Source organism: Scyliorhinus canicula, chromosome 9, assembly GCF_902713615.1.
Source record: "Scyliorhinus canicula chromosome 9, sScyCan1.1, whole genome shotgun sequence".
Lineage (NCBI taxonomy): Eukaryota > Metazoa > Chordata > Chondrichthyes > Carcharhiniformes > Scyliorhinidae > Scyliorhinus > Scyliorhinus canicula.
The window spans coordinates 118,277,690-118,300,581 of record NC_052154.1 but is presented as its reverse complement, the minus strand read 5'-3'; the positions used below and the strand labels follow the sequence as shown (position 1 = coordinate 118,300,581).

General features: G+C 49.4%; 1 protein-coding gene across 2 annotated transcripts in view; it reads right to left on the bottom strand.

Annotated features, from left to right (window-relative positions):
• LOC119971632 (N-acetyl-beta-glucosaminyl-glycoprotein 4-beta-N-acetylgalactosaminyltransferase 1-like) overlaps positions 1-22,892 on the bottom strand; it is a 1,002,314-nt gene that overhangs the window by 436,419 nt on the left and 543,003 nt on the right. For both annotated transcript variants that reach the window (XM_038807455.1, XM_038807457.1), the window contains one exon: positions 22,099-22,212. In XM_038807455.1, the coding sequence (XP_038663383.1) occupies positions 22,099-22,212 (114 nt within the window). The remainder of the gene's footprint in view (positions 1-22,098; positions 22,213-22,892) is intronic.

Genomic DNA, 22,892 nt, shown 5'->3' with positions numbered 1-22,892 from the left:
CAAACCTGAAAAATAAGGGGCTGGATTCTCCACAGGCGGGATGCTCCATTTTGCCGGAAGCCCAGGGGTTTCCCAACGGCGTGGGGCTGCCCCACAATGGGAAACTCCATTGACCAGCCGTCGTAACGGAGCATCCCACCGGCGGAGTGAAACAAATGTAGCGCGGCAGGGTGGAGAATCCAGCCCAGGCTCTTTTTGCCCGAAAAACACCTGCTAACAACACAAAACATCCCCACACCACCACCAAAACACGACAGAAGGAAAACATGCCAAACAGCATCCAATCCAGAGGACAAGTGGAGACCAGGAGCAGATAAAGCCTGGACAAGCAAACGACCGAACCTGTCAATACACGAGGTGACGAAACTCGGGCTTTGCCAGAGCAAGCGGTACTGGCCTGCCGAACGAGAAAGCCCCCCCCCCCCCCCCCCCCCCCCCCCCCTCCCCCACCCCCTCACACACACCAGGGTATGGAGGAGGATGTTTAACTCAAGAGAATTGAGAAAACACATCGGGAGGAAACAAATTTGGACATCCATGCTGCGGTGAAGGGTGCGTGGCCGAAGCACTGGCGACCTTGCAGGTAGCCCTGGACAAGGCAAAAAGGCCATTGGAAGCCCAGGAAGAAATAATCAAGGAGCTGGAAAGGGTGCAACTGACCAGGGTGACCAGACGAGCGCGACCGGACCAGCACACTGGAAAAGGAGGTGACAAGGCTGGTCACAATGCGAGGAAACCCGAGGACGAGGAGAACCGGTCGAGGCGACGAAACCTACAAATCGTGGGCCTATTGGACGGGATAGAAGATAGGAACCCCAAAGACTATGTTGCCCAAATGCTGGGCAACCTGGTGGGAAGGGATAGCTTCCCCAACCCACCAGAAATCGACAGAGCACACCAGTCACTTCGCACAAGACCCAAAACCGGGCAACAGCCAAGAGTGATAATTGCCAAGATACACTGGTACCAGGACCGGGAGAGAATCCTGCTCTGGGCCAGGCAGTCCAAAAACTGTAACTGGGAAGGTCACGAGATCCAGATTTATCAGGACATTGGAGCCAACCGGCCAAGCACCGGGCCGAATTTAATAGGGCGAAGGCCACGCTGTACAGAAACGGTGTAAGATTTGGTGATGCTGTACCCAGCCAAGCTCTGGGTCACACACCAAAGCAGGGAATACTTCTTCACGGCCCCTGCGGATGCGGACAAGTTGGTCATGGAGAACGGACTGGAAAAGCGGCAGCAGGGGTAGTGATGAAGAGCCAGCTGTAAACCATCACCACAGCAACCACTTTACAAGGGAGTGTACTGCCTCATCGGGGTTGAGAGCGGTAAGAGAGGGAAGTATGAGCGAGTATAGCAAAGCACAGGGGAAGGTGATGAGAATGGCGGTCAGGGAGCCCAGAGGTTGGGCAAAAGGAGGACGTGTGAGAAGCCCCGGGAAGGGGACTACCACACTCGCAAGGTAGCTAGTACGGGAACTCATGCAGGAACAAGGGGCCGCGGTACAACTCCCGCAAGGGGGAAAGCGCCTGGTGAGGGGGGTTGGGAGGGTAGACATCGGGAATAGGGGGACAACTCGGGGAATAAACAGGCGAAGGGAGATGGAAGGGGCGTAACTACAGGGTAGGGGGGGAAAGAAACCACAAGGGAGAGATAGGTAAAGAAAGATGGAGGGCATTAGGCTGGCTACAACAAGCAACACGTGGTGACTTGGAACAAAATGCACAGCAAGTAACCACTTGAGAGAGCCCCTGAACAAAGGGAAACCCCAGAGGGCAGGGGCCCTGACTTCAAGGGCAGAACAATGATTGTGGCCACCTTGGACAGCCCCCTAACAAAGGGAAACCCGTAGTGCAGGGGCGCAGCCATCAAGTAAGAATGGCTGACCCCGCAGGAAGGAGGGGTAACAAAAGAACCCATCATCAGGATGGTCACCTGGAACATCAGGAGGCTTAACAGACCATGAAGAAATCCAGAATCTCCGCCCACCTGAATAGTATGAAAGCCGACATGGTTTTCCTCCAAGAAATGCACCTGAGAGAGATGGACCGACTGCAAGTAAGGAAGTGCTGGGTGGGACAGACCTACCATTCCTTCTAAGGGACAAGGGCCAGGGAGGGTAGCCATGTTGCTAAATAAGAGGATAATGTTCACGGTGCCAAGGACGGTTACGGACCCAGTGGGACGGTCCATCATGGTCAGTAGTGTCCTTGACGGGGCACTGGTAGTCCTGGTGAACTTGTACACTCCCAACTGGAATGATACGGAGTTTGTATAGAAGACAAATAGCGGAAATCCCCGACATAGACACACATCAACTAATCATGGGGGGGGCTCCCAAGTACATAATATCTACTCATGGATCGACTTCTTTGTAGTGGGAAAATTGGTGCTTCCAGGGCGAGGAAGGGCGGAATACTCCACAATCCCAATCTGTGACCACGCTCCACATCATATGGATGTAAGCTAATATATCTACTCAATGTTCCCTTCTCTTTGCACAGATGTCAGTTTGCAAACCTTGGAAGAATCAATGCAAGCAACCTAAGTGACTTTCCCCTGGGCTTTACAGTGTTCCAAAATTTCTTATAAAGCTATAATCTGTTCTACACACTTTTCACAAGAATAAAATACAGCTTGTTCCATTTTGGCATGAAAATCATCAAATATATGTGCCTCAGAACCTGCAGAGACACTAATAGGCCCTCCCCAACCACAAATCTGCATATATACACCTATCTAATCATAAACAATAGTTATACCACCATTTCCTGCCATCCACTTCCCCAAATAAACACATATACAGCATATTATACAAGCTTAAAAACACTACTACTCATGGATATATTTATTCAAAACCTAGACCCCAATCTGTGTATTACTTTATACATCTTATTGATTCCTCACCGCAACACTGTAACTTTGATGAGGAACAAGCCATTTTTCACAGTGCTCAGCAAAAGTTTATACCAACAAAAAAAGGAAGGACGATAGAAAGAGGGAAAATTGACTGTGGATATCTAAGGAAATTAGGGAGAGTATCAAATTGAAGGAAAAAGCATCAAAGTGACAAAGGTTAGTGGAAGACGAGAGGATTGGGAAATCTTTAGGGGGCAACAGAAAGCTACTAAAAAATCTATAAAGAAGAGTAAGGCTTGCTCAGAATATAAAAACAGATAGTAAACGTTTCTACAAATATATAAAACAAAAAAGAGTGGCTAAGGTAAATATTGGTCCTTTAGACTCTAAGCTGACAAATAAGAAGCAGGCTCACCCTTCACATTAGTAAAGGTTAGGTTTTGACATGCCTATTATTGTGTTAATAAAATAATCATCAATTTCATATTTTAGTATTACAACATATTTTCAAGGTTATGTCTTCAATTTAATGTTACCTATTCTTTTCAAATTTTTATTTTAACGTATTTATTCATTGGGGTTAAAATAACTAAAATATATAAATTTTTAACCTACTTTATTCATTATAATTTTTCATTTTATTACTTATATATACACATGTTTATATTTGTGTCAGAAGGCTTTGCTAGTTTGATTTGTTAATATTTTTTAAATTTATATTGTAATATTGAATTACTTGTTTACAAAATCAATATAAAATAAAAACATATGTCAACTTACTTTTATTATATATCCATTATATTTTTCCGGTATAAATGAATATTACTACGAATGTTCAAATAATATTTTGTCGGATTGTAAACAATTAATTATATGGCACAAAATGGTACCAGTCCCTGGCACACTGGGAAGACTTGTTACATCAATGATGACTGGCCTTAGAATGAATAAGACATCATGTCCTCATGTTTAGTACAGATAGTCTCAAAATGCCCCTGCAATAAGAAATATCTCAAAAAAATTTCTGGAGGTTCACACCCCGCCCCGAACCCTCAGCTGGATTGGCTTGTTTCGCTCACCGGTCCCTGGCACATTGAAAAAAAAACTCCCGGTCCGCCACATCAGATAGTTTGAGATGCACTGCTTTAGAGGATGAGAAGGGAGATTTAACAATGGGAGATGAGGAAATGACTGAGGAACTGAACAGGTTTTTTGGGTCGGTCTTCACAGTGGATGACACAAATAACAGGCTCGAACGACCTGATGGCCTACCCCTGCTCCTAGTTCTTATGTTCTAGTGTTTAGACCTGGAGGGTGGGACAGTGTGTGCGAGAGAGATTTGACCCCGAGACTGGGTGGTGGGTGTGGGGAGGCAAGATTTTAGACCCTGAAACTTGGGGAGTGAGATGGGTTGAAAGTACAGACCTTGAGTCCAAAATTAATTAAGAACTGGTGCTGACTGTTGGATGCTCTCGTGCATGTACTGATAGCGGAATCTCCTTGTATTTTTCAATGCAGGTTGGTGAGCACGTTGGATATCTTTGAGCACACTCGATGCGCCTTTGGCCATTTGAGCACATTTGATGGCTATGATAGCAAAGCACTACCAATCAACCATCAGCCTCATTCCAAATTAGAACGTTTGATGTTCAATGATTACTGATAATTTTTGAGGGCACTGAACACAAAAATGATGTTAAATATTTTTGGATATGGCAAATACCATCCTCAGTGCTTTCCTGTTGGATTTGAGCTCTTTGGTGAAAAAGAATTGACTCTTCACTCACATCAATCTCTCGATCTGTATCATTTCTTTCAATATTTTCACCTTTAATGGATGAAGTTGACTTATTTTGTTTCCATTGTGATTGAAGCATACAACGTGAATAACAGAGGTGATTACTTCATCACTGAAAGACGCTGTCAGTACATTCTGACCCACTGTTGACCAATCGTTTGACCCAATAATGTCCAGTTCTGCTAGCAAACTTAAATCTCCTGGACTGATCCTTGAACCTGAGCACTCATTTAATTAACTCTTTACACTGGCTGTTAAAACTGCACTCAACATTCCCACTACCCATCTATGCCACTCATGTCATTCTATCGTCCTACTCTCCAGCTGTCACACACTAACCCCCTGTTGAATATGGCCCCAGCTAAATCATTAGTCAGCTGTATCAGCCCCTGTTAACTCAATGGATTCCTTACCTAATCAAACTGCGCCAAATCTGTTCTCACCTCCAAGCTGTTCCAGAGAGTACTCCATGGGTAATAACTGGCTTCAGCTCACCTCGCCAATTTACTCATTTGTTTCCTGCTTTCTTTCCCATCTGCACTTGATAGGTTTAATTTATTACTTTTCAATTGCAATTTTTATCATTCACAGGTTTTTAATTGGGAATAAATCTCTTACAGTTTATAACTCATTTTTCTACCATTCGTTTCAGGGAATTAAGGTATCCCAATTTCCACATGACTGACACTTTAGACCAGATTTTCTCAGAGTGCCACTGACACCGGAGGCCAGTAAAAGTGGTAGGAGGGAGCTGATTCAGCAAATTCAGCCCCCATTCCTACCCCTGGCAATTTCACTGTTGTGGATAAGGATGTGGCTAAGTGACCCCAACCCGTACCCTGCACGTTTAAGCTGACTGGTTCCATTGTAGTTGTGGCTATCATATACCACCATGCCCCCTGACCCCCCGCATATCACTGCCATTTTTGTGGATTTATGCTAGCTTCTCAAGGGCACGTGGTGTATGGCCCCTCAGATGAGTCATGAATCATAATCTGGATTTGGCGACCTTCTGAAAGGTATATTTAAAAGGTCTTGCCATTACCATCCCATGGTCCCTATAGAGCCAATAAGCTATATCACAATGTCAAGACTTGAGATCCACCTAGGAAAAAAAACTTTCAAAAATCTGCTTTAAAAAAATTGCTGCTCTTATAAAGTATAAAAGTGTCAATTAGACAGAGCTATTAGTGTCATTAATGGAAGCTTGACCTCACTTTACAGCTCTTAACCTTGCCCAAAGAAACATTCAGGCATTGAAAGAAAAAGTTCAAAGAAAGAATAATCTCGTAGAGGTGTCAAACAAGCAAATCAAACTCTCCGCGTTTACCTGTGAAAATGGACCCCTACTAAGCTAACCATTGGGCAGTCTTGTTGCTCAGTAAAACAGTCAATAGGAGGTTATGAACTGTATCAACAGAAACAGATTGTTACAGTATTATTTGACTCATTGGATTTATAGTGTATACTGGGTGAATGGGCATGGAGAATGATGGGGGCATTGAAGGGATATGGGGAATGGGGGAACTGAGAGGGTTGGAAGGCCGAGCAACGTTTCATGCAAGTGGAGCCAAGTCCTGGAGAACTGAGCCAGGTCGTCCAACCAGTCTGCCTTCCTTGGCATCCGTCTGCTTCTGTGGCTGCATCAGAACGGTGTCTGAAATTGGAGGACCCAATTAGAACCTGTCCCTAGAGTGAAAATAGAGATGGTTCCACAAGACGGGAAATTTCCTTTTTCCAGTTTCCAGCCTCAATGGCAAAAATCCAGCCTAGTTGTGACAAAAGTAGCCATTTATTTACCATCACATGGAAAACTAATTTATTGATTTATTTTTTATGTAATGATGGATCTCAGAATAGTGGCATAATGTTTATGGTATTGGACTAGTTATCCAGAAATTACAGTTAGGGTTTTACTAATGGGTTAAATCCAGAGGTCAGGACAAAACCTGTAGGATGCCTCTTAATTGATATCCACCAGGCCCACCATCCAATTCACAAGGTGGACCTACCTCTCCACACAGCTGGCTCAATCAGAGACCTCACAATTGTGGCATCGTCACTGAGAGAGTTGGCTGCTCCTGAGGAACTTCAGGCGCTGCCACCTTGTCTCCCCAACGGGACATGGACACCGACAACATTCCAGGACTGGGCCCCCCAGGCTCCCCATCATCCAACGTCAGCAACGACCGTCCACGACTCGCCTCAGTGACGATCGGCCAGTCTCGTCCACACAACGTGGCAACCACATCGACCACTGTGAAAATCAACGGCCACGTGACCTCTTGCCTGCTGGTCTCCGAGAGCACCGAAAGCTTCATACACCCGGATACTGTAAGGCGCTGCTCCCTCGCGGTCCACCCCGCCAACCAAAGAATTTCCCTGGCCTCCAGATCCAATTCCGTTGCGATCCAGGGGGTTCTGCACGGTCACACTCACGGTCCAGGGCGTAGAATTCAGCGGCTTCCGCCTCTACGTCCTCCCTAACGTCTGCGCTGCCCTACTCCTCGGCCTGGACTTCCAGTGCAATCTCCAAAGCCTAACAATCAAATTCGGTGGGCCCCTACCACTCCTCACTGTGCGCCCTCGCGACCCTAAAGGTCGATCCGCCATTCCTCTGCGCCAATCTAACCCCAGATTGCAAACCCGTCGCCACCAGGAGCAGACGGTACAGCACGCAAGACAGGACCTTCATCAGGTCCAAGGTCCAGCGGCTGCTTCGGGAGGACATTATCGTGGCCAGCAACAGCCTCTGGAGAGACCAAGTGGTAGTCGTTAAAACTGGGGAGAAACACAGAATGGTCGTGGACTACAGCCAGACCATCAATCGGTACACGCAGCTCGACGCGTACCCCCTCCCACACATATCTGATATGGTCAATCAGATTGCACAGTACCGGGTCTTCTCAACGGGAGACCTCAAATCTGCCTACCACCAGCTCCACATTCATAAATCGGACTGTCCATACACCGCTTTCGAGGCGGACGGTCATCTCTACCACTTCTTCAGAGTTCTCTTTGCTGTCACTAACGGGGTCTCGGTCTTCCAAAGGGAGATGGACCGAATGGTCAACTGGTATGGTTTACGGGCCACCTTCCTGTACCTAGACAACATCACCATCTGCAGCCTTGACCTGCCGGACATTATGCCAACCTCGCCAAATTCCTCCACACCGCCACTCTCCTCAACCTCACCTACAACAAGGAGAAGTGCGTGTTTAGCACGACCCGCTTAGCCATCCTCGGCTATGTGGTCCATATAGTTCTGGGGCTCGATCCTGACCGCATGCGCCCCCTCATGGAGCTTCCCCTCCCTCACTGCCCCAAGGCAGCATGGTAGCACGGTATAGGGGCAGCACGGTAGCATGGTGGTTAGCATAAATGCTTCACAGCTCCAGGGTCCCAGGTTCAATTCCCGGCTGGGTCACTGTCTGTGCGAAGTCTGCACGTCCTCCCAGTGTGTGCGTGGGTTTCCTCCGGGTGCTCCGGTTTCCTCCCACAGTCCAAAGATGTGCGGGTTAGGTGGATTGGCCATGCTAAATTGCCCGTAGTGTCCTAAAAAAAAGTGGGGGGGGGGGGGGGGGGTTGTTGGGTTACGGGTATAGGGTGGATACGTGGGTTTGAGTAGGGTGATCATGGCTCGGCACAATATTGAGGGCCGAAGGGCCTGTTCTGTGCTGTACTGTTCTATGTTCTAAGGCCCTCAAACGCTGCCTTGGTTTCTTCTCGTACAACGCCCAGTGGGTCCCAAACTATGCGGACAAGGCCTGCCCACTTATTCAGTCCACCCACTTTCCCCTGACGACCGAGGCGCAACAGGCCTTCGCCCGTATCAGAGCCGATATAGCCAAGGCCGGGATGCACGCAGTAGACGAGACACTGCCCTTTCAAGTAGAGAGCGACGCATCGGACGCTTCCCTAGCCGCCACACTCAACCAGGCAGGCAGAACCGTGGCATTCTTTTCCCACACCCTTCATGCCTCAGAAATTCGGCACTCATCCGTCGAAAAAGAGGCCCAAGCTATCGTTGAAGCTGTGCGGCATTAGAGGCATTACCTGGCCGGCAGGAGATTCACTCTCCTCACTGACCAACGGTCGGTAGCCTTCATGTTCAATAACACGCAGCGGGGCAAGATCAAAAACGATAAAATCTTGCGGTGGAGGATCGAGCTCTCCACCTACAATTACAAGATTTTGTATCGCCCCGTCAAACTCAACAAGCCCCCAGATGCCCTATCCCGAGGTACATGTGCCAGCGCACAAGTAGACTGACTCCAGGTCCTGCACGACAGCCTTTGTCACCCGGGAGTCACTCGTCTGTACCATCTTGTCAAGGCCCGCAATCTGCCCTACTCCGTCGAGGAAGTACGGACAATCACCAGGGACTGCCAGGTCTGTGCGGAGTGCAAGCCGCACTTTTACCGGCCGGACCGTGCGCGCCTGGTGAAGGCCTCCCGCCCTTTTGAACGCCTCAGCGTGGATTTCAATGGGCCCCTCCCCTCCACCGACCGAAACATGTATATTCTCAGTGTGGTCGATGAATACTCCAGGTTCCCCTTCACCATCCCATGCACCGATATGACGTCTGCCACCGTTATCAAAGCTCTAAACACTATCTTTGCTCTGTTCGGTTTCCCCGCCTATATCCACAGTGGCAGGGGATCCTCATTCATGAGCGATGAGCAGCGTCAGTTCCTGCTCAGCAGGGGTATCGCCTCCAGCAGGACAACCAGCTATATCCCCCGGGGAAACGGGCAGGTAGAGAGGGACAACGGGACGGTATGGAGGGCCGTCCAACTGGCCCTATGGTCCAGGAACCTCCCAGCCTCTCACTGGCAGGAGGTCCTCACTGATGCACTCCACTCTATTCAGTCACTGCTGTGCACCACTACGAATAACACACCCCATGAAAGTCTCTTTGCCTTCCCCAGGAAGTCCGCATCCGGGGTGTCGCTCCCGACTTGGCTCGCAGCGCCAGGACCATCCCGCTCCGTAGGCACGTCCGACTCCACAAGCCGAACTCATTGGTGTAAAGGGTGCAGTTGCTCCATGCCAACCTCCAGTATGCCTATGTGGCGTACCCCGACGGCCGCCAAGATACTGTCTCCCTCAGGGACCTGGCACCAGCAGGTTCCACACACACACACCTCCCCGGCCCGGCACCACCCCCCCTCCCCGGCACTCCCAGCATTAACCCCACCAGGACCATCCGTCCTTCCCCTGCCCACGCCCGAGGATGAAAAGGATTTCAGCACGCTCCCGGAGTCACCAGACATCAGGCCAGCACCGATATCGCCGCCACCGCTACGTCGATCCCAGCAGAACATCAAGGCACCAGACCGGTTAAATCTCTAACTGGCACCAGACTTCAAAATACATTTTTTTCTGATCAAATACTGTAAATATAAATTCATCCCTGTATATAGTTCTCCACCACCCCTGCCGGACTCAATTTTAACAGGGTGTGAATGTGATAAACCACTGTTACACCTGTATTAGGTGATGCAAGGTAGGACCTGTACTACAGGTTCACCGGTAGTCCCTGCCTGCTGGCTCTGCCCAGTAGGCGGTGTATAAATATGTGTGTCCTCCATTCAGCAGCCATTTTGTCAGCTGCTGTGGGAGGCCACACGTCTTAGAGCAATAAAGCCTCAGTTGTATCCAACTCTAGTCTTTGTACAATTGATCGTGCATCAGGAATTTTGTCCTTCATTGCTAGAGGGATGGAGTTGAAGACTAGGGAGGTTATGCTGCAATTGTATAAGGTGTTAGTGAGGCCACACCTGCAGTATTCAGTTTTGGTCTCCTTACCTGAGAAATGACGTACTGGCACTGGAGGGTGTGCAGAGGAGATTCACTAGGTTAATCCCAGAGTTGAAGGGGTTGGATTACGAGGAGAGGTTGAGTTGACTGGGACTGTACTCGTTGGAATTTAAAAGGATGAGGGGGGATCTTATAGAAACGTATAAAATTATGAAGGGAATAGGTAGGATAGATGCGGGCAGCTTGTTTCCACTGGCGGGTGAACGTAGAACTAGGGGGCATAGACTCAAAATAAGGGGAAGTAGATTTAGGATTAACCTTAGGAGGAACTTCTTCACCCAAAAAGTTGTGAATCTATGGAATTCCTTGCCCAGTGAAGCAGTTCAGGGTCCTTCAGTAAATGTTTTTAAGATAAAGATAGATAGTTTTTTGAAGAATAAAGGGATTAAGGGTTATGGTGTTTGGGCCGGAAAGTGGAGCTGAGTCCACAAAAGATCAGCCATGATCTCATTGAATGGCGGAGCAGGCTCGAGGGGCCAGATGGCCTACTCCTGCTCCTGATTCTTATGTTTTTATTTCACTCTTTAAATTAATGATGGAGAATTCTGAACAATTTGTCTCTGTGTTTGTCATGGGTTCTCTTTCAGATACCTGGGCATGGAAGACAAAAATCTGCCCTCAAGGTTTTATTTAAGAATAGCATCAATCATGGACCAACAAGTCTACACATGGACTGTTTACTTTACCCCAGTTTTGCAGATTGTTGGACTGCCTCAGAAGAATCTTCTGGAAACGTTTTGTGACAAACATTGGACTTATTTGGTTATGTTTTAATCATCTCCTGTAAGATACAAGGAAGTAGTTTGGAGAGGGAGATGTCACCTCTCTGCTAAATCTGGCAAACCCATGAGTCAGAAACGCAAGTCAAAACTGAGCCAGAAAAGTAAGGTGCAAGGTTTAAAACCATGAAGGAAGACGCAGCTGGTTTTGCTACATTCACGCTCAGACTCTCAGAGTCAGTCAGACGGAGATATGTGGGGAAGAAAGCTGCCATGCCAAGCAGAGTACTGCTGAGGTTGGATACCCTGTTTGAAGAAACAAGGCTTGTGGAGGGTTAAAGACTATGGAGTCACCAGAGGATACTTTGCGACTGGAAGTCCATTTTATTATGCCCAAAAGATTGAGGTGAGTTTGTTTTAAAATGATACTGAAAGATTCACCCTGGTGGGACAGTGAAGAAGTTGGAACTTTATTCACAAGGCTACAGGTGGAGTCTTCTGCTCTCAATGGTGGCGAGCTTGTGGAGGCGTAAAGGGCATTTACCTGGGCAGGATGATGGCGTGCCTGAACCCCGCCAGCTTTCCGCCCCCATCAGATTTCATTTCTGGGTGAGAAGGCCCATGGCCGACCTGCCCACCCCATTGTCAATGGAGGACCTTAAGTGGCCAATTAATGATCACTTAAGGGCATCATCCGGTCACCACTGGGGTCAACCCAACTGCAAGCGGGCTTGCCACCTTATGCAGGCCATGGGCAGGTTCCCTGGTCAAAGACAATCAGTGCCTGATAAAATGACTGAACATTGGGAGAGGGGGGACCGCTGACAGCCACATCACTCTCCTTGATTCTGACCCCCCTGCACTACTCTCCTTGTGACCCCCACCATGTGGAATACATCCTCCCCAACATTACTTATCTGTATCCTGGGTCTTCCAGGATCCTGGGACTCTGGTATCTGACCTTCCAGCAGCGGCTCCAGCCTCCTCAGGTGACACTGCTGAGCACAAGAGCTGCCAGCTCTCGCTAGGTGGAATGTCTGCCCCTGGGATCGTGATTCCCAGGGATGTAGGGATTTTGGTTGTGTTGAGACATTAACGGGGGGATACCTTTACTGTAGTTTAGTAGCTTCCCTATTGCCTGGTTGTTGTATGGTTCAATGGGCTTTCCCGAAAAGAGGTACCGTGGGTTTCTCGCTGGCTATCCAGCTGGTCGTTCAGCCCCCGCAAACAATGTCACAAAATTCCAGCCTCTGATTCGGCTGAGATGGCAGCGAAATGCACAGATATGATGTAGGGATTTTGGTTGTGTTGAGGCATTAATGGGGGGATACCTTTACTGTTGTTTAGTATATTTGTTGTTGACTAAATGATGTTTAGTCCATGTTGGTTTTAGTTTGTTTGCTGTAATAGAAATCTTAAAACATGAAATCCTGTTTCATTACATTGGTCACTGGGAAATACATTTCTTTATTCAAGTTATCAGCCTCGATGGTGATAGTAGCAATATTTTAACATCTTGTGACTCACTTCTATCTGACTCAAGTATTTCAATGCTTAAGATTCTCCGTAAAAAAAAGCGAGAAACTTGGTTAGACCACACTTGAAGTACTGTGACGTGTCCTGGCCCCTGTACGATAAAAAGGACACCAAGCACTGGAAAAAGTGAAAAAACTATTTACAAGGATCAAAATTGAAAGGATACAACTGGCAGGAAAGAATGAACAGGTTGAGCCTCTTTTCAAGAAAAGTCCGAGAGGTGATCTAATGGAGGTGTTCAAAATTATGAAGGGCCTTTATAGGTTGGACATAAAGAAGCTACGTCCACTTCTGTGTTGGCCATAGCTCAGCTGATAGCTCTCTTGCCTGAGTCTGAAGGCTGGGGTTAAAGTCTCATTGCAGGGCTTGAAAAACCAAACCCGACCCTCCAGTACAGTACTGAGGAAGTGCTGAACAGTTGAAAATGCTATCTTTCTGATGACATGTTAAATTGAGGTCCAATCTACACACTCTCAGGGGGTTGTGGAAGATCTTGATAGTTTGGTGCTGAAGAAGATTAGAGGAGGTACCCCTGGTGTTCTGAATAATATTCGTCCCCATTCAACATTGTAAATGTGGTTATTATCCCATTGCTGTTTGTGGGAGCTTGCTGTGTTCATTTGGTTGCATTTCCTACATTACAATATTAACTGAACTTTTCGCATAGAAGCATAGAATCTCTACAGTGCAGAAGGAGGCCATTCGGCCCACTGAGTCTTCACCGATCCTCTGAAAGAGTACCCTACCAAGGCCCATTCTATGCCCTATCCCCATAAACCCATCTAATCTGCATATCTTTGGACTGTGGGAGGAAACCCGAGCACCCGGGGGAAACCCACCACACACACAGGGGGAGAACGTAAAAACTCCACACAGGCAGTCACCCAAGACCGGAATTTGAATACGGATTCCTTGCACTGTGAGCAGCAGTGCTAACCACTGTGCCACCGTGCCAAACTTCATTCGCTATGAAGTGCTTTGGGTGGCCCTGTGCTCATGAAAGGGAACATATTTATTTATTTTATTTTTTTTAAATAATTTTTATTGAAATTTTCCGATACAAACATTTACCCCTATTACATTTTAAATTATAACACCACAAGTCCCCCCTGGAAAAACCTCCCCACGCCCTCCCCCGCGCGCACCCCCCCCCCCTCCCTCCCCCCCCCCCCCGCGCTATCAGTCTAGCAACCAAACCGTTTTTCCCTTTCTGCCGATGGCCTCGGGCAGTCATTGCCCGCGACCCCCCGCTGACGTGCTCCCTTCGTTGCTATCCCCCCCCCCCCCCCCCCCCCTCCCCCCCCCCCCCTTTTCTCCCCGGGTTGCTGCTGTTTCGGCCTCCGGTTCCTATCTCTGATCCAGAAAGTCAAGGAAGGGCTGCCACCGCCGGAAGAACCCCTGTACCGACCCTCTCAGGGCGAATTTGATTCTTTCCAATTGGATGAAGCTTGCCATGTCGTTTAACCAGGTGTTAACGCTTGGTGGCCTTGTGTCCCTCCACTGAATCAAGATCCTTCTCCGAGCTACCAAGGACGCAAAGGCCAACATTCCGGCCTCCCTTGCCTCCTGTACTCCTGGCTCCACCCCAACCCCAAAAATCGCTAGCCCCCACCCTGGTTTGACCCTGGTTCCCACCACTCTCGATACCGTCCCCGCCACCCCCTCCCAGAACTCTTCCAGTGCTGGGCACATCCAGAACATATGCACATGGTTCGCAGGGCTTCCCGAACACCTAACACACCTGTCCTCACCCCCGAAGAACCGACTCATCCCAGTCCCCGTCATATGGGCTCCGCGCAGCACCCCAAATTGGATGAGGCCCAACCTTGCGCACGACGACGACGAATTGACCCTCTCTAGGGCATCCGCCCATGTCCCATCCTCCATCTGCTCTCCCAGCTCCGCTTCCCACTTGTCTTTCAGCTCCTCTATCGGTACCTCCTCCACCTCCTGCATTATTTTGTAGATGTCCGAGACCTTCCCTTCTCCGACCCAGACCCCTGACAGCACCCTATCACTCGCCCCTCCATCGGGAAGCAAGGGGAATCCTTCCACCTGTCGTCTGGCGAATGCCTTCACCTGCAGGTATCTAAACGTGTTCCCCGGGGGGAGCTCAAATTTCTCCTCCAACTCTCCCAGGCTCGCAAACCTCCCCTCTATGAACACGTCCCTCAGTTGCCTGATGCCCGCCCTGTGCCAGCTCTGGAATCCCCCGCCAGTGTTCCCCGGGACAAATCTGTGGTTCCCTCTCAGTGGCGCCGCCATCAGACCCCCCACTTCCCCCCTGTGTCGCCTCCACTGCCCCCAGATTTTAAGGGTGGCCGCCACTACCGGACTCGTGGTATACCTTGTGGGGGGGAGCGGCCATGGTGCCGTTACTAGCGCCCCCAGGCTTGTATTGCCGCAGGACGCCCTCTCCATACGTTTCCAAGCTGCCCCCTCCCCCTCCATCACCCACTTGCGCACCATCGATGCGTTCGCCGCCCAGTAGTATCCGGAAAGATTGGGTAGCGCTAATCCTCCACTGTCCCTACTCCGTTCCAAGAAAATCCTTCTCACTCTAGGGGTGCCATGCGCCCACACATAGCCCATAATGCTGCTAGTTACCTTCTTGAAGAAGGCCCTGGGGAGGAAGATGGGCAAGCACTGGAACAGAAACAAGAACCTCGGGAGGACCGTCATTTTGACTGACTGCACCCTCCCTGCTAGCGACAGCGGTACCATGTCCCACCTCTTGAACTCCTCCTCCATCTGCTCCACCAGCCTTGAAAAGTTCAGCTTGTGGAGGGTCCCCCAGTTCCTTGCCACCTGCACCCCCAAGTACCTAAAGCTCTTTACTGCTCTCCTAAAGGGGAGCCGCCCAATTCCCTCCCCCTGATCTCCCGGGTGTATCACAAAGACCTCACTTTTACCCACATTTAATTTATATCCCGAAAGTCCCCAAACTCTGCTAGTATTTCCATTACCTCCGGCATTCCCCCTTCCGGATCCGCCACATACAACAGCAAATCATCCGCATAGAGTGATACCCGATGCTCCTCCCCTCCCCTTGTCAGTCCTCTCCAACCCCCTGAACCCCTCAGTGCCATCGCCAACGGTTCGATCGCTAATGCAAATAGTAAGGGGGATAGGGGGCATCCCTGCCTGGTACCTCGATGGAGCCCAAAATACTCCGACCTCCTCCCGTTTGTAACCACACTCGCCATCGGGGCCGAATACAGCAGCTTCACCCACTTGATAAATCCCTCCCCAAACCCAAACCGTTCCAGCGTCTCCCACAGGTATTCCCACTCCACCCTATCGAATGCCTTCTCCGCATCCAGTGCTACCACTATCTCAGCCTCCCCCTCCACTGCTGGCATCATAATTACATTCAACAGCCTCCGGACATTTGTATTAAGTTGTCGTCCCTTTACGAAACCCGTCTGGTCCTCATGGATTACCCCTGGCACACAATCCTCTATTCTGGTTGCCAGGACCTTTGCCAACAATTTGGCATCTACATTCAAGAGGGAGATAGGCCTGTAGGACCCGCACTGTACAGGGTCTTTGTCCCGCTTCAGGATCAAGGAGATCAGGGCCTGTGACATTGTCGGGGGCAGAGCCCCCCCCTCTCGAGCCTCATTGAAGGCTCGCACCAGCACTGGACCCACCAAGTCCACATACTTCTTATAAAATTCCACCGGGAACCCATCCGGCCCCGGCGCCTTCCCCGCCTGCATCTGGCCTATCCCTCTAACTAGTTCCTGCAGCTCTATCGGCGCCCCCAGCCCCTCCACCCGTTCCTCCTGGACCTTTGGGAACCTCAATCTATCGAGGAAGTTCTCCATTCCCCCCCTCCTTTTGGGCGGCTCAGACCGGTACAATTCCCTGTAGAAATCCCTGAAGACCCCGTTCACCTCTTGCCCCTTCTGCACTACGTTCCCTCCCTTCTCTCTCACTCCCCCAATCTCTCTGGCTGCATCTCGCTTGCGCAGCTGATGTGCTAGCATCCTGCTCGCCTTTTCCCCGTACTCATAGACCGCACCCTGTGCCCTTCTCCATTGCGTCTCCGCCTTCCTAGTGGTCAGTAGGTCAAACTGGGCCTGTAAACTGCGCCGCTCCCTCAACAGCCCCTCCTCTGGTGTCTCCGCATATCTCCTGTCCACTTCTATAAGTTACCCCACCAGTCTCTCCCTCTCCTGCCTCTCCTTCCTTTCTCTGTGTGCCCTTATGGAGATCAGCTCTCCTCTGATCACTGCTTTCAGGGCCTCCCAGACTACACCCACCTTCACCTCGCCCGTGTCGTTCGTGCCCAGATATCTCTCAATGCCCTTCCGGACCCTTCCGCACACCTCCTCGTCCGCCAGCAGTCCCACATCCAGGCGCCACAGCGGGCGCTGGTCCCGTGCTTCCCCCAGTTCTACCTCTACCCAGTGTGGTGCATGGTCCGAAATCGCAATGGCCGAGTACTCCGTGTCCTGCACTCTCGAAATCAGCCCCCTGCTCAGCACAAAAAAGTCTATTCTGGAGTACACCCTGTGGACGTGGGAGAAAAAAGAATACTCCCTCGCCCTTGGCCTGCCAAATCTCCAAGGGTCTACCCCCCCCCATCTGCTCCATGAACCCCCTTAGCACCTCCGCCGCTGCCGGCCTCCTATTCGTCCTGGAACTCGATCTGTCCAGCCCAGGGTCGAGCACTGTGTTGAAGTCCCCCCCCATGATCAGGCCTCCTGCCTCCAGACCCGGAATGAGGCCCAACAGGCGCCTCATAAAACCCGCGTCATCCCAATTCGGGGCATATACATTTACCAGCACCACATTCTCTCCCTGCAGCCTACCCTTCACCATCACGTACCTACCCTCCTTATCTGCTACCACCTGCGCCGCCACGAACGACACCCTCTTTCCCACCAAAATCGCCACCCCCCGGTTCTTTGCGTCCAAGCCTGAGTGGAACACCTGTCCCACCCACCCCCTTCTCAGGCGCACCTGGTCTACTACTCTCAAGTGAGTCTCCTGCAACATTGCCACATCCGCCTGCAGTCCCTTTAGGTGTGAAAAAACCCTTGATCTCTTGACCGGTCCGTTCAGCCCCCTCACATTCCAAGTAATCAACCGGGTCGCGGAGCGACCCGTCCCTTTCCCCTGTCTATTAGCCATGTTCTGTCCCCTGTTCTCCCCGGGTCGACCCTCCCCTTCTGACCCGTTCCCCATGGCGATGGCCCCCCCCCCCCTCTCTCCTCCCGTTCTTCCCTTCCCGTCCTCAGCCTTTCCAGCAGCAACCCGGTATCCCCCCCCCCCCCCCCCCTGGCTAGGACCCCTCCTAGCCGCAGTGTATCCACCATCGTACTCCCGAGAGTCAGCTGATTTTCGCTGACCCGGCTGCCCCTGCCACACTCCGACTCCTCCCGATGTGGGGGGGGAGGGGCCTCCCCCCCCCCCCCTTGCCATCCCTCTCTGACCCCGCTTCAGCGCGGGAAAAGCCGCCATTGCTGGCCACACCCCACTCTTCTCTCCTCCCCCTTCCTCCGTCCCGCGCGCGGGAAACAGGGGAGAGCCCGTGCTTTCGCCCGGCCACACCCTACCCCGCCATCTTCAATTCAACCCCCGTCCCCATCCACACCGATAACAAAGCCCCCTTAACACGAGAGGAAGAAAAAAGAGAAAAAGAAAACACGCATAACCCCCTTGCTCCCCCCCCGTCCCGCCTCCCCAACTTAACAATATAACAATATATATAACAAATCGCAAATAGATACATAAATACATAACTATGCCTGCATACCTAAATAACTAAATAACTACCCAATAATAACGTACTTAACCAACAGTAACCATAACCCTTAAAGAACAGATCAAAAAACAGTAAAAAAGCCCCCCTACAACAACAATAATTAAGGGAAGTTGGCAACGGGAAGAGACACACAAAAAGGAACAAAGAAACCCCCCATAACACAAGTTTCAAAGAAACCAAACGATCCATCAACTTTAACCAAGTTCCGACCTGGCCTAAGAAAGACATGGGCCTCTTGATCAGTCAAGGGTACTCAGGCGGCCTCGACCGCCGGCGTTCCCAAGTTCTAGTTCAGGTCCAGCTTTTCCTCCCGAACAAAAGTCCATGCCTCCTCTGGGGTCTCAAAGTAATGGTGCTGGTCCTTGTAGGTGACCCACATGCGCGCTGGCTGCAGCATTCCAAACTTGATCCTTTTTGCGTGCAGCACCGCCTTCGTTCGGTTAAACCGGGCCCGCCGCTTTGCCACCTCCGCACTCCAGTCCTGATATATCCGCACCGTCGAATTCTCCCATTTGCTGCTTTTCTCCCTCTTGGTCCACCTCAGCACTTTCTCCCGATCGCAGAGACGCTGGAACCGCACCAGCACCGCCCTCGGGGGCTCGTTTGCCCTAGGCCGCCTAGCCATGACCCGATATGCTTCTTCCAGCTCCAGGGGCGATGGACCGGCCCCCTCTCCCATCAGGGAGCTCAACATCTCCGCTACATGTTTCGGGAGATCAGGCCCCTCCAGGCCTTCTGCTAGGCCCAGGATCCTCAAGTTCTTCCGCCTCATTCGCGTGTCCAGCTCCTCAAAGCGGCTCTGCCATTTCAGGTGGAGTGCCTCGTGCACCTCCACCTTTCCCACGAGGACCGTGGCTTCCTCCTCCCTCACCGCCATCTCCTGCTGCAGCTCTCTTATCGACGCCTCTTGGGTCGCCTGGGCCCCCATCAGCCTTGTGGTCGTCGCGTTCATGGACTCTAAGAGTTCCACTTTCAGCTCCGTAAAACACCGGAGGAGAGCGGCCTGCTGCTCCTCCGCCCATTTTCTCCAATCTTCTAGTGCGCCACCGGCCACCATTTTGGTCCTCTTCCCCCGCTTTTTTTGGGGAGCTGCTGCCGCTTTTTTTGTCGCCCCTCTCCGAGTACCGACCATAAAGTTGGTCTCACTCTCCTCAGGGAGCCTTCCCCCACCGGGATTCGTCTTTACAGTACCGTCGGGGCCCTCCAATCGGCCCTTAAACACCTTTGTCGCAGGAGCTGCCAAATGTGCGACTTAGCTGGTCATAGCCGCAACCGGAAGTCATCATGAAAGGGAACATATAAATGCAAGTCTGTTTTGGGGTAAGAATCCCAGACTAAATTCCATAAATATAAAACCGAATAAGGAAATCAGGAGATGCTTCTTTAATCAGAATTTGGAACTCACTATGACATGGAGTGGTTGAGGCGAATAGCATAGCTGCACTCAAGGGGAAGTTAGATAAATACATGGGGCATAAAGGAATAGAAATATACATTTAGAGCAGCACGGTGGCGCAGTGGTTAGCACAGCTGCCTCACGGCGCGAGGTCCCAGGTTGATCCCGGCTCTGGGTCACTGTCCGTGTGGAGCTTGCACATTCTCCCCGTATTTGCATGGGTTTCGCCCCCACATCCCTAAAAAGATGTGTAGGGTATGTGGATTGGCCATGCTAAATAGCCCCTGAATTGGAAAAAAAACAATTGGGTACTTTAAATTTAAAAATGAAGAAATATTCTTTGTTCATGGTGATCCAGATGAAATAGTAGGTTGGTACACATGTGCCCTTTCATCCTGGATCAACTGATGGGCTGGAAGGATCTGACAAACTGGAAGGCTTCTAAGTGAATAAGATTTTGTTTTTGTACTTGATCAGTTCAGTTCCTCACAAACGTGAAATCTGAGCATAGAAAGGCCCATAAATTATCAATGATACCGAATGGACAGTCTCACCAATAGGTAGTAGGTTGCGGGAAATGAAAGCCCCAATTTTAATCTAAGAGGTGGATTTGGGTTCAATGTTCTTTTCATGCTCTGAACCAATACTACACCCCATTGATGTAATACAGCAAATAACAGACATGGTGTAAAACAACCTTCAACCCCCAGAGCAGATGAGGTTAAAATTAGGGCTGAAATGTCACATGGATGGAGTAGTGGGTGCTGCTCTGAAGTTGAGGTGAATTCTGAAGCACAGGTGAAAAGGAAAGGCCATAGAGCAGGGGTGGGCAAACTACGGCCCGCCAAAGGTCTTTATGCGGCCCACCAAGATCAAGTCATAAAAAATTTTTTTAAAAAAAAATTTCTTTTAAAAAAATATTTTTTTTATTTTTTTTAATTTTTTATATTTTTTTTATAAGGTTAATGGGGGGGCTGTCGGGTTACTGGTATAGGGTGGATACGTTGACTTGAGTAGGTTGATCATTGCTCGGCACAACATCGAGGGCCGAAGGGCCTGTTCTGTGCTGTACTGTTCTATGTTCTATGTTCTATATGAGGCGCCCAGAATCATAACTGGGTGAAGCGCCATTTTTGAAAAGTAGAGAAAAAGAGGGCTAAAGGCAGGATGCCGCCGGGGGAAGCGCTGAGGTATATGCCGCACGCTAATTGGTTACAACCGGGACTATTAATTAATATACTATGCGGCCCTTTAAAATTGTGAATTTCTGAATGTGGCCCTTGCACGGAAAAGTTTGCCCACCCCTGCCATAGAGTATAGAGCACAACAAGACTGAAAAGAATAGGAGGTAAGATCAATCAATACAAGGAGGTGATAGCACCCTTTAGGCGTAAAAGCTTGGAGATTGTATGAAAAAATTAGACATTTAAGCAGTGATGGTTTTGAGATTCAGATGAAGAATTTAAGAATATATGATAGTGAACTCAATAAAGTGAGGATGTTGGAAAATAATTAAATCTGGCCTGGTATAAGAATGGTTTTGATGCGTAAGTTCACCAAACACAGACTGGTAAGGTGAGAGAACAGAGGGCAAACATTTGTAAGGTTCCAAATGAGCATTACGGGTCTCTGGGAGTCTCTCCACATTTGCAGAAGGAGACAGCAAATGTCATAAATAACATTGGTTTTATTTTATTGAGGCAGAATGAAGATGGGCTGCAAGAGAGAGGGCAAGAGTGGAGATTAGATTCTAAAAACATATATGGCTTTATTTGGTCAGATTTAGCGAATAGTTGTCCCAAACTGCCAGCTCTTAACTCTATTTTCCCCATTTGATGTGCCAGTTCCTGAACACTTTGGAGCAATAATAATAATAATCGCTTATTGTCACAAGTAGTCTTCAATGAAATTAGTGAAAAGCCCCAAAACCAAAATGTCAGTGAGTGTTCATTCTCTTGTGTTTCACAGGTTTATAGAGCAGACCGGCCATAAAAGGTTGTAATTGATGGCAAGCGTAGAAGTGATAAAAGTAATGTCAATTTTCAAGAGAAAAAAACTGCTTTGAATTTACTAATTCTTTGGCTGCACAGAGTAAAGGGAACAACACAAGGGAAAATGTCTTATTTCAATTAAACAGTGTCTGAAGATACTAAACTAGTTTTATGTGCTTTTCTTCTCTGATCCTCACCTCTGGTTTCCACGGCAAACTCATTCGGGTCAAGTTCAAAGGCTGCCTGGATCCTCTTTGATAATCATCAGTCTCACCTTGTGAAGGTCGACCATATTTACTTGGTGTGTCCAGCTGTCAAATAAAAAAGAAGATTAGAACAAACCTGTGGCAAGTCCAGAGGTATTTTTTTAAAGATGCAATTTAAGAGACAAAGGGGAAATCATACTGGGCCATTTGTCAGATCATCGCCACGAATGGGGCACAACTTTCCTGACTGTGTTTGTCAAATCTTTTTGTTTGTGGGAGACCAACCACATACCATTCAAAGCCTTAATGAAGAAAAACATCCAAAAGTGCTCCACAGGTACTTGGATAAAGGGAGAAATATTAACAGAGGTGACTAAAAGGGGCTGTTTAGCACAGGGCTAAATCGCTGGCTTTGAAAGCAGACCAAGGCAGGCCAGTAGCGCGGTTTGATTCCCGTAACAGCCTCCCCGAACAGGCGCCGAAATGAGATGACTAGGGGCTTTTCACAGTAACTTCATTGAAGCCTACTCGTGACAAGAAGCGATTTTCATTTCATTTTCATTTCAAAAGCTTGGTCAGAAAAGATTATGTCTGAGGAGGATCGTGAAGGAGGAGATATGAGAAGAAGGGAAAAGGGGCCAGGCAAGGAAGGCATGGCCACCAACGGGCTGGGGTTTGGGAGATAGCGCAGTGAGGTGACACACAAGAGAGTCCTGGGGATGGGTAGGAATTGTAGGGCCTTGGGGGCGCATAAGGGTATAATGGGGTGATGCCATCGAGGAATC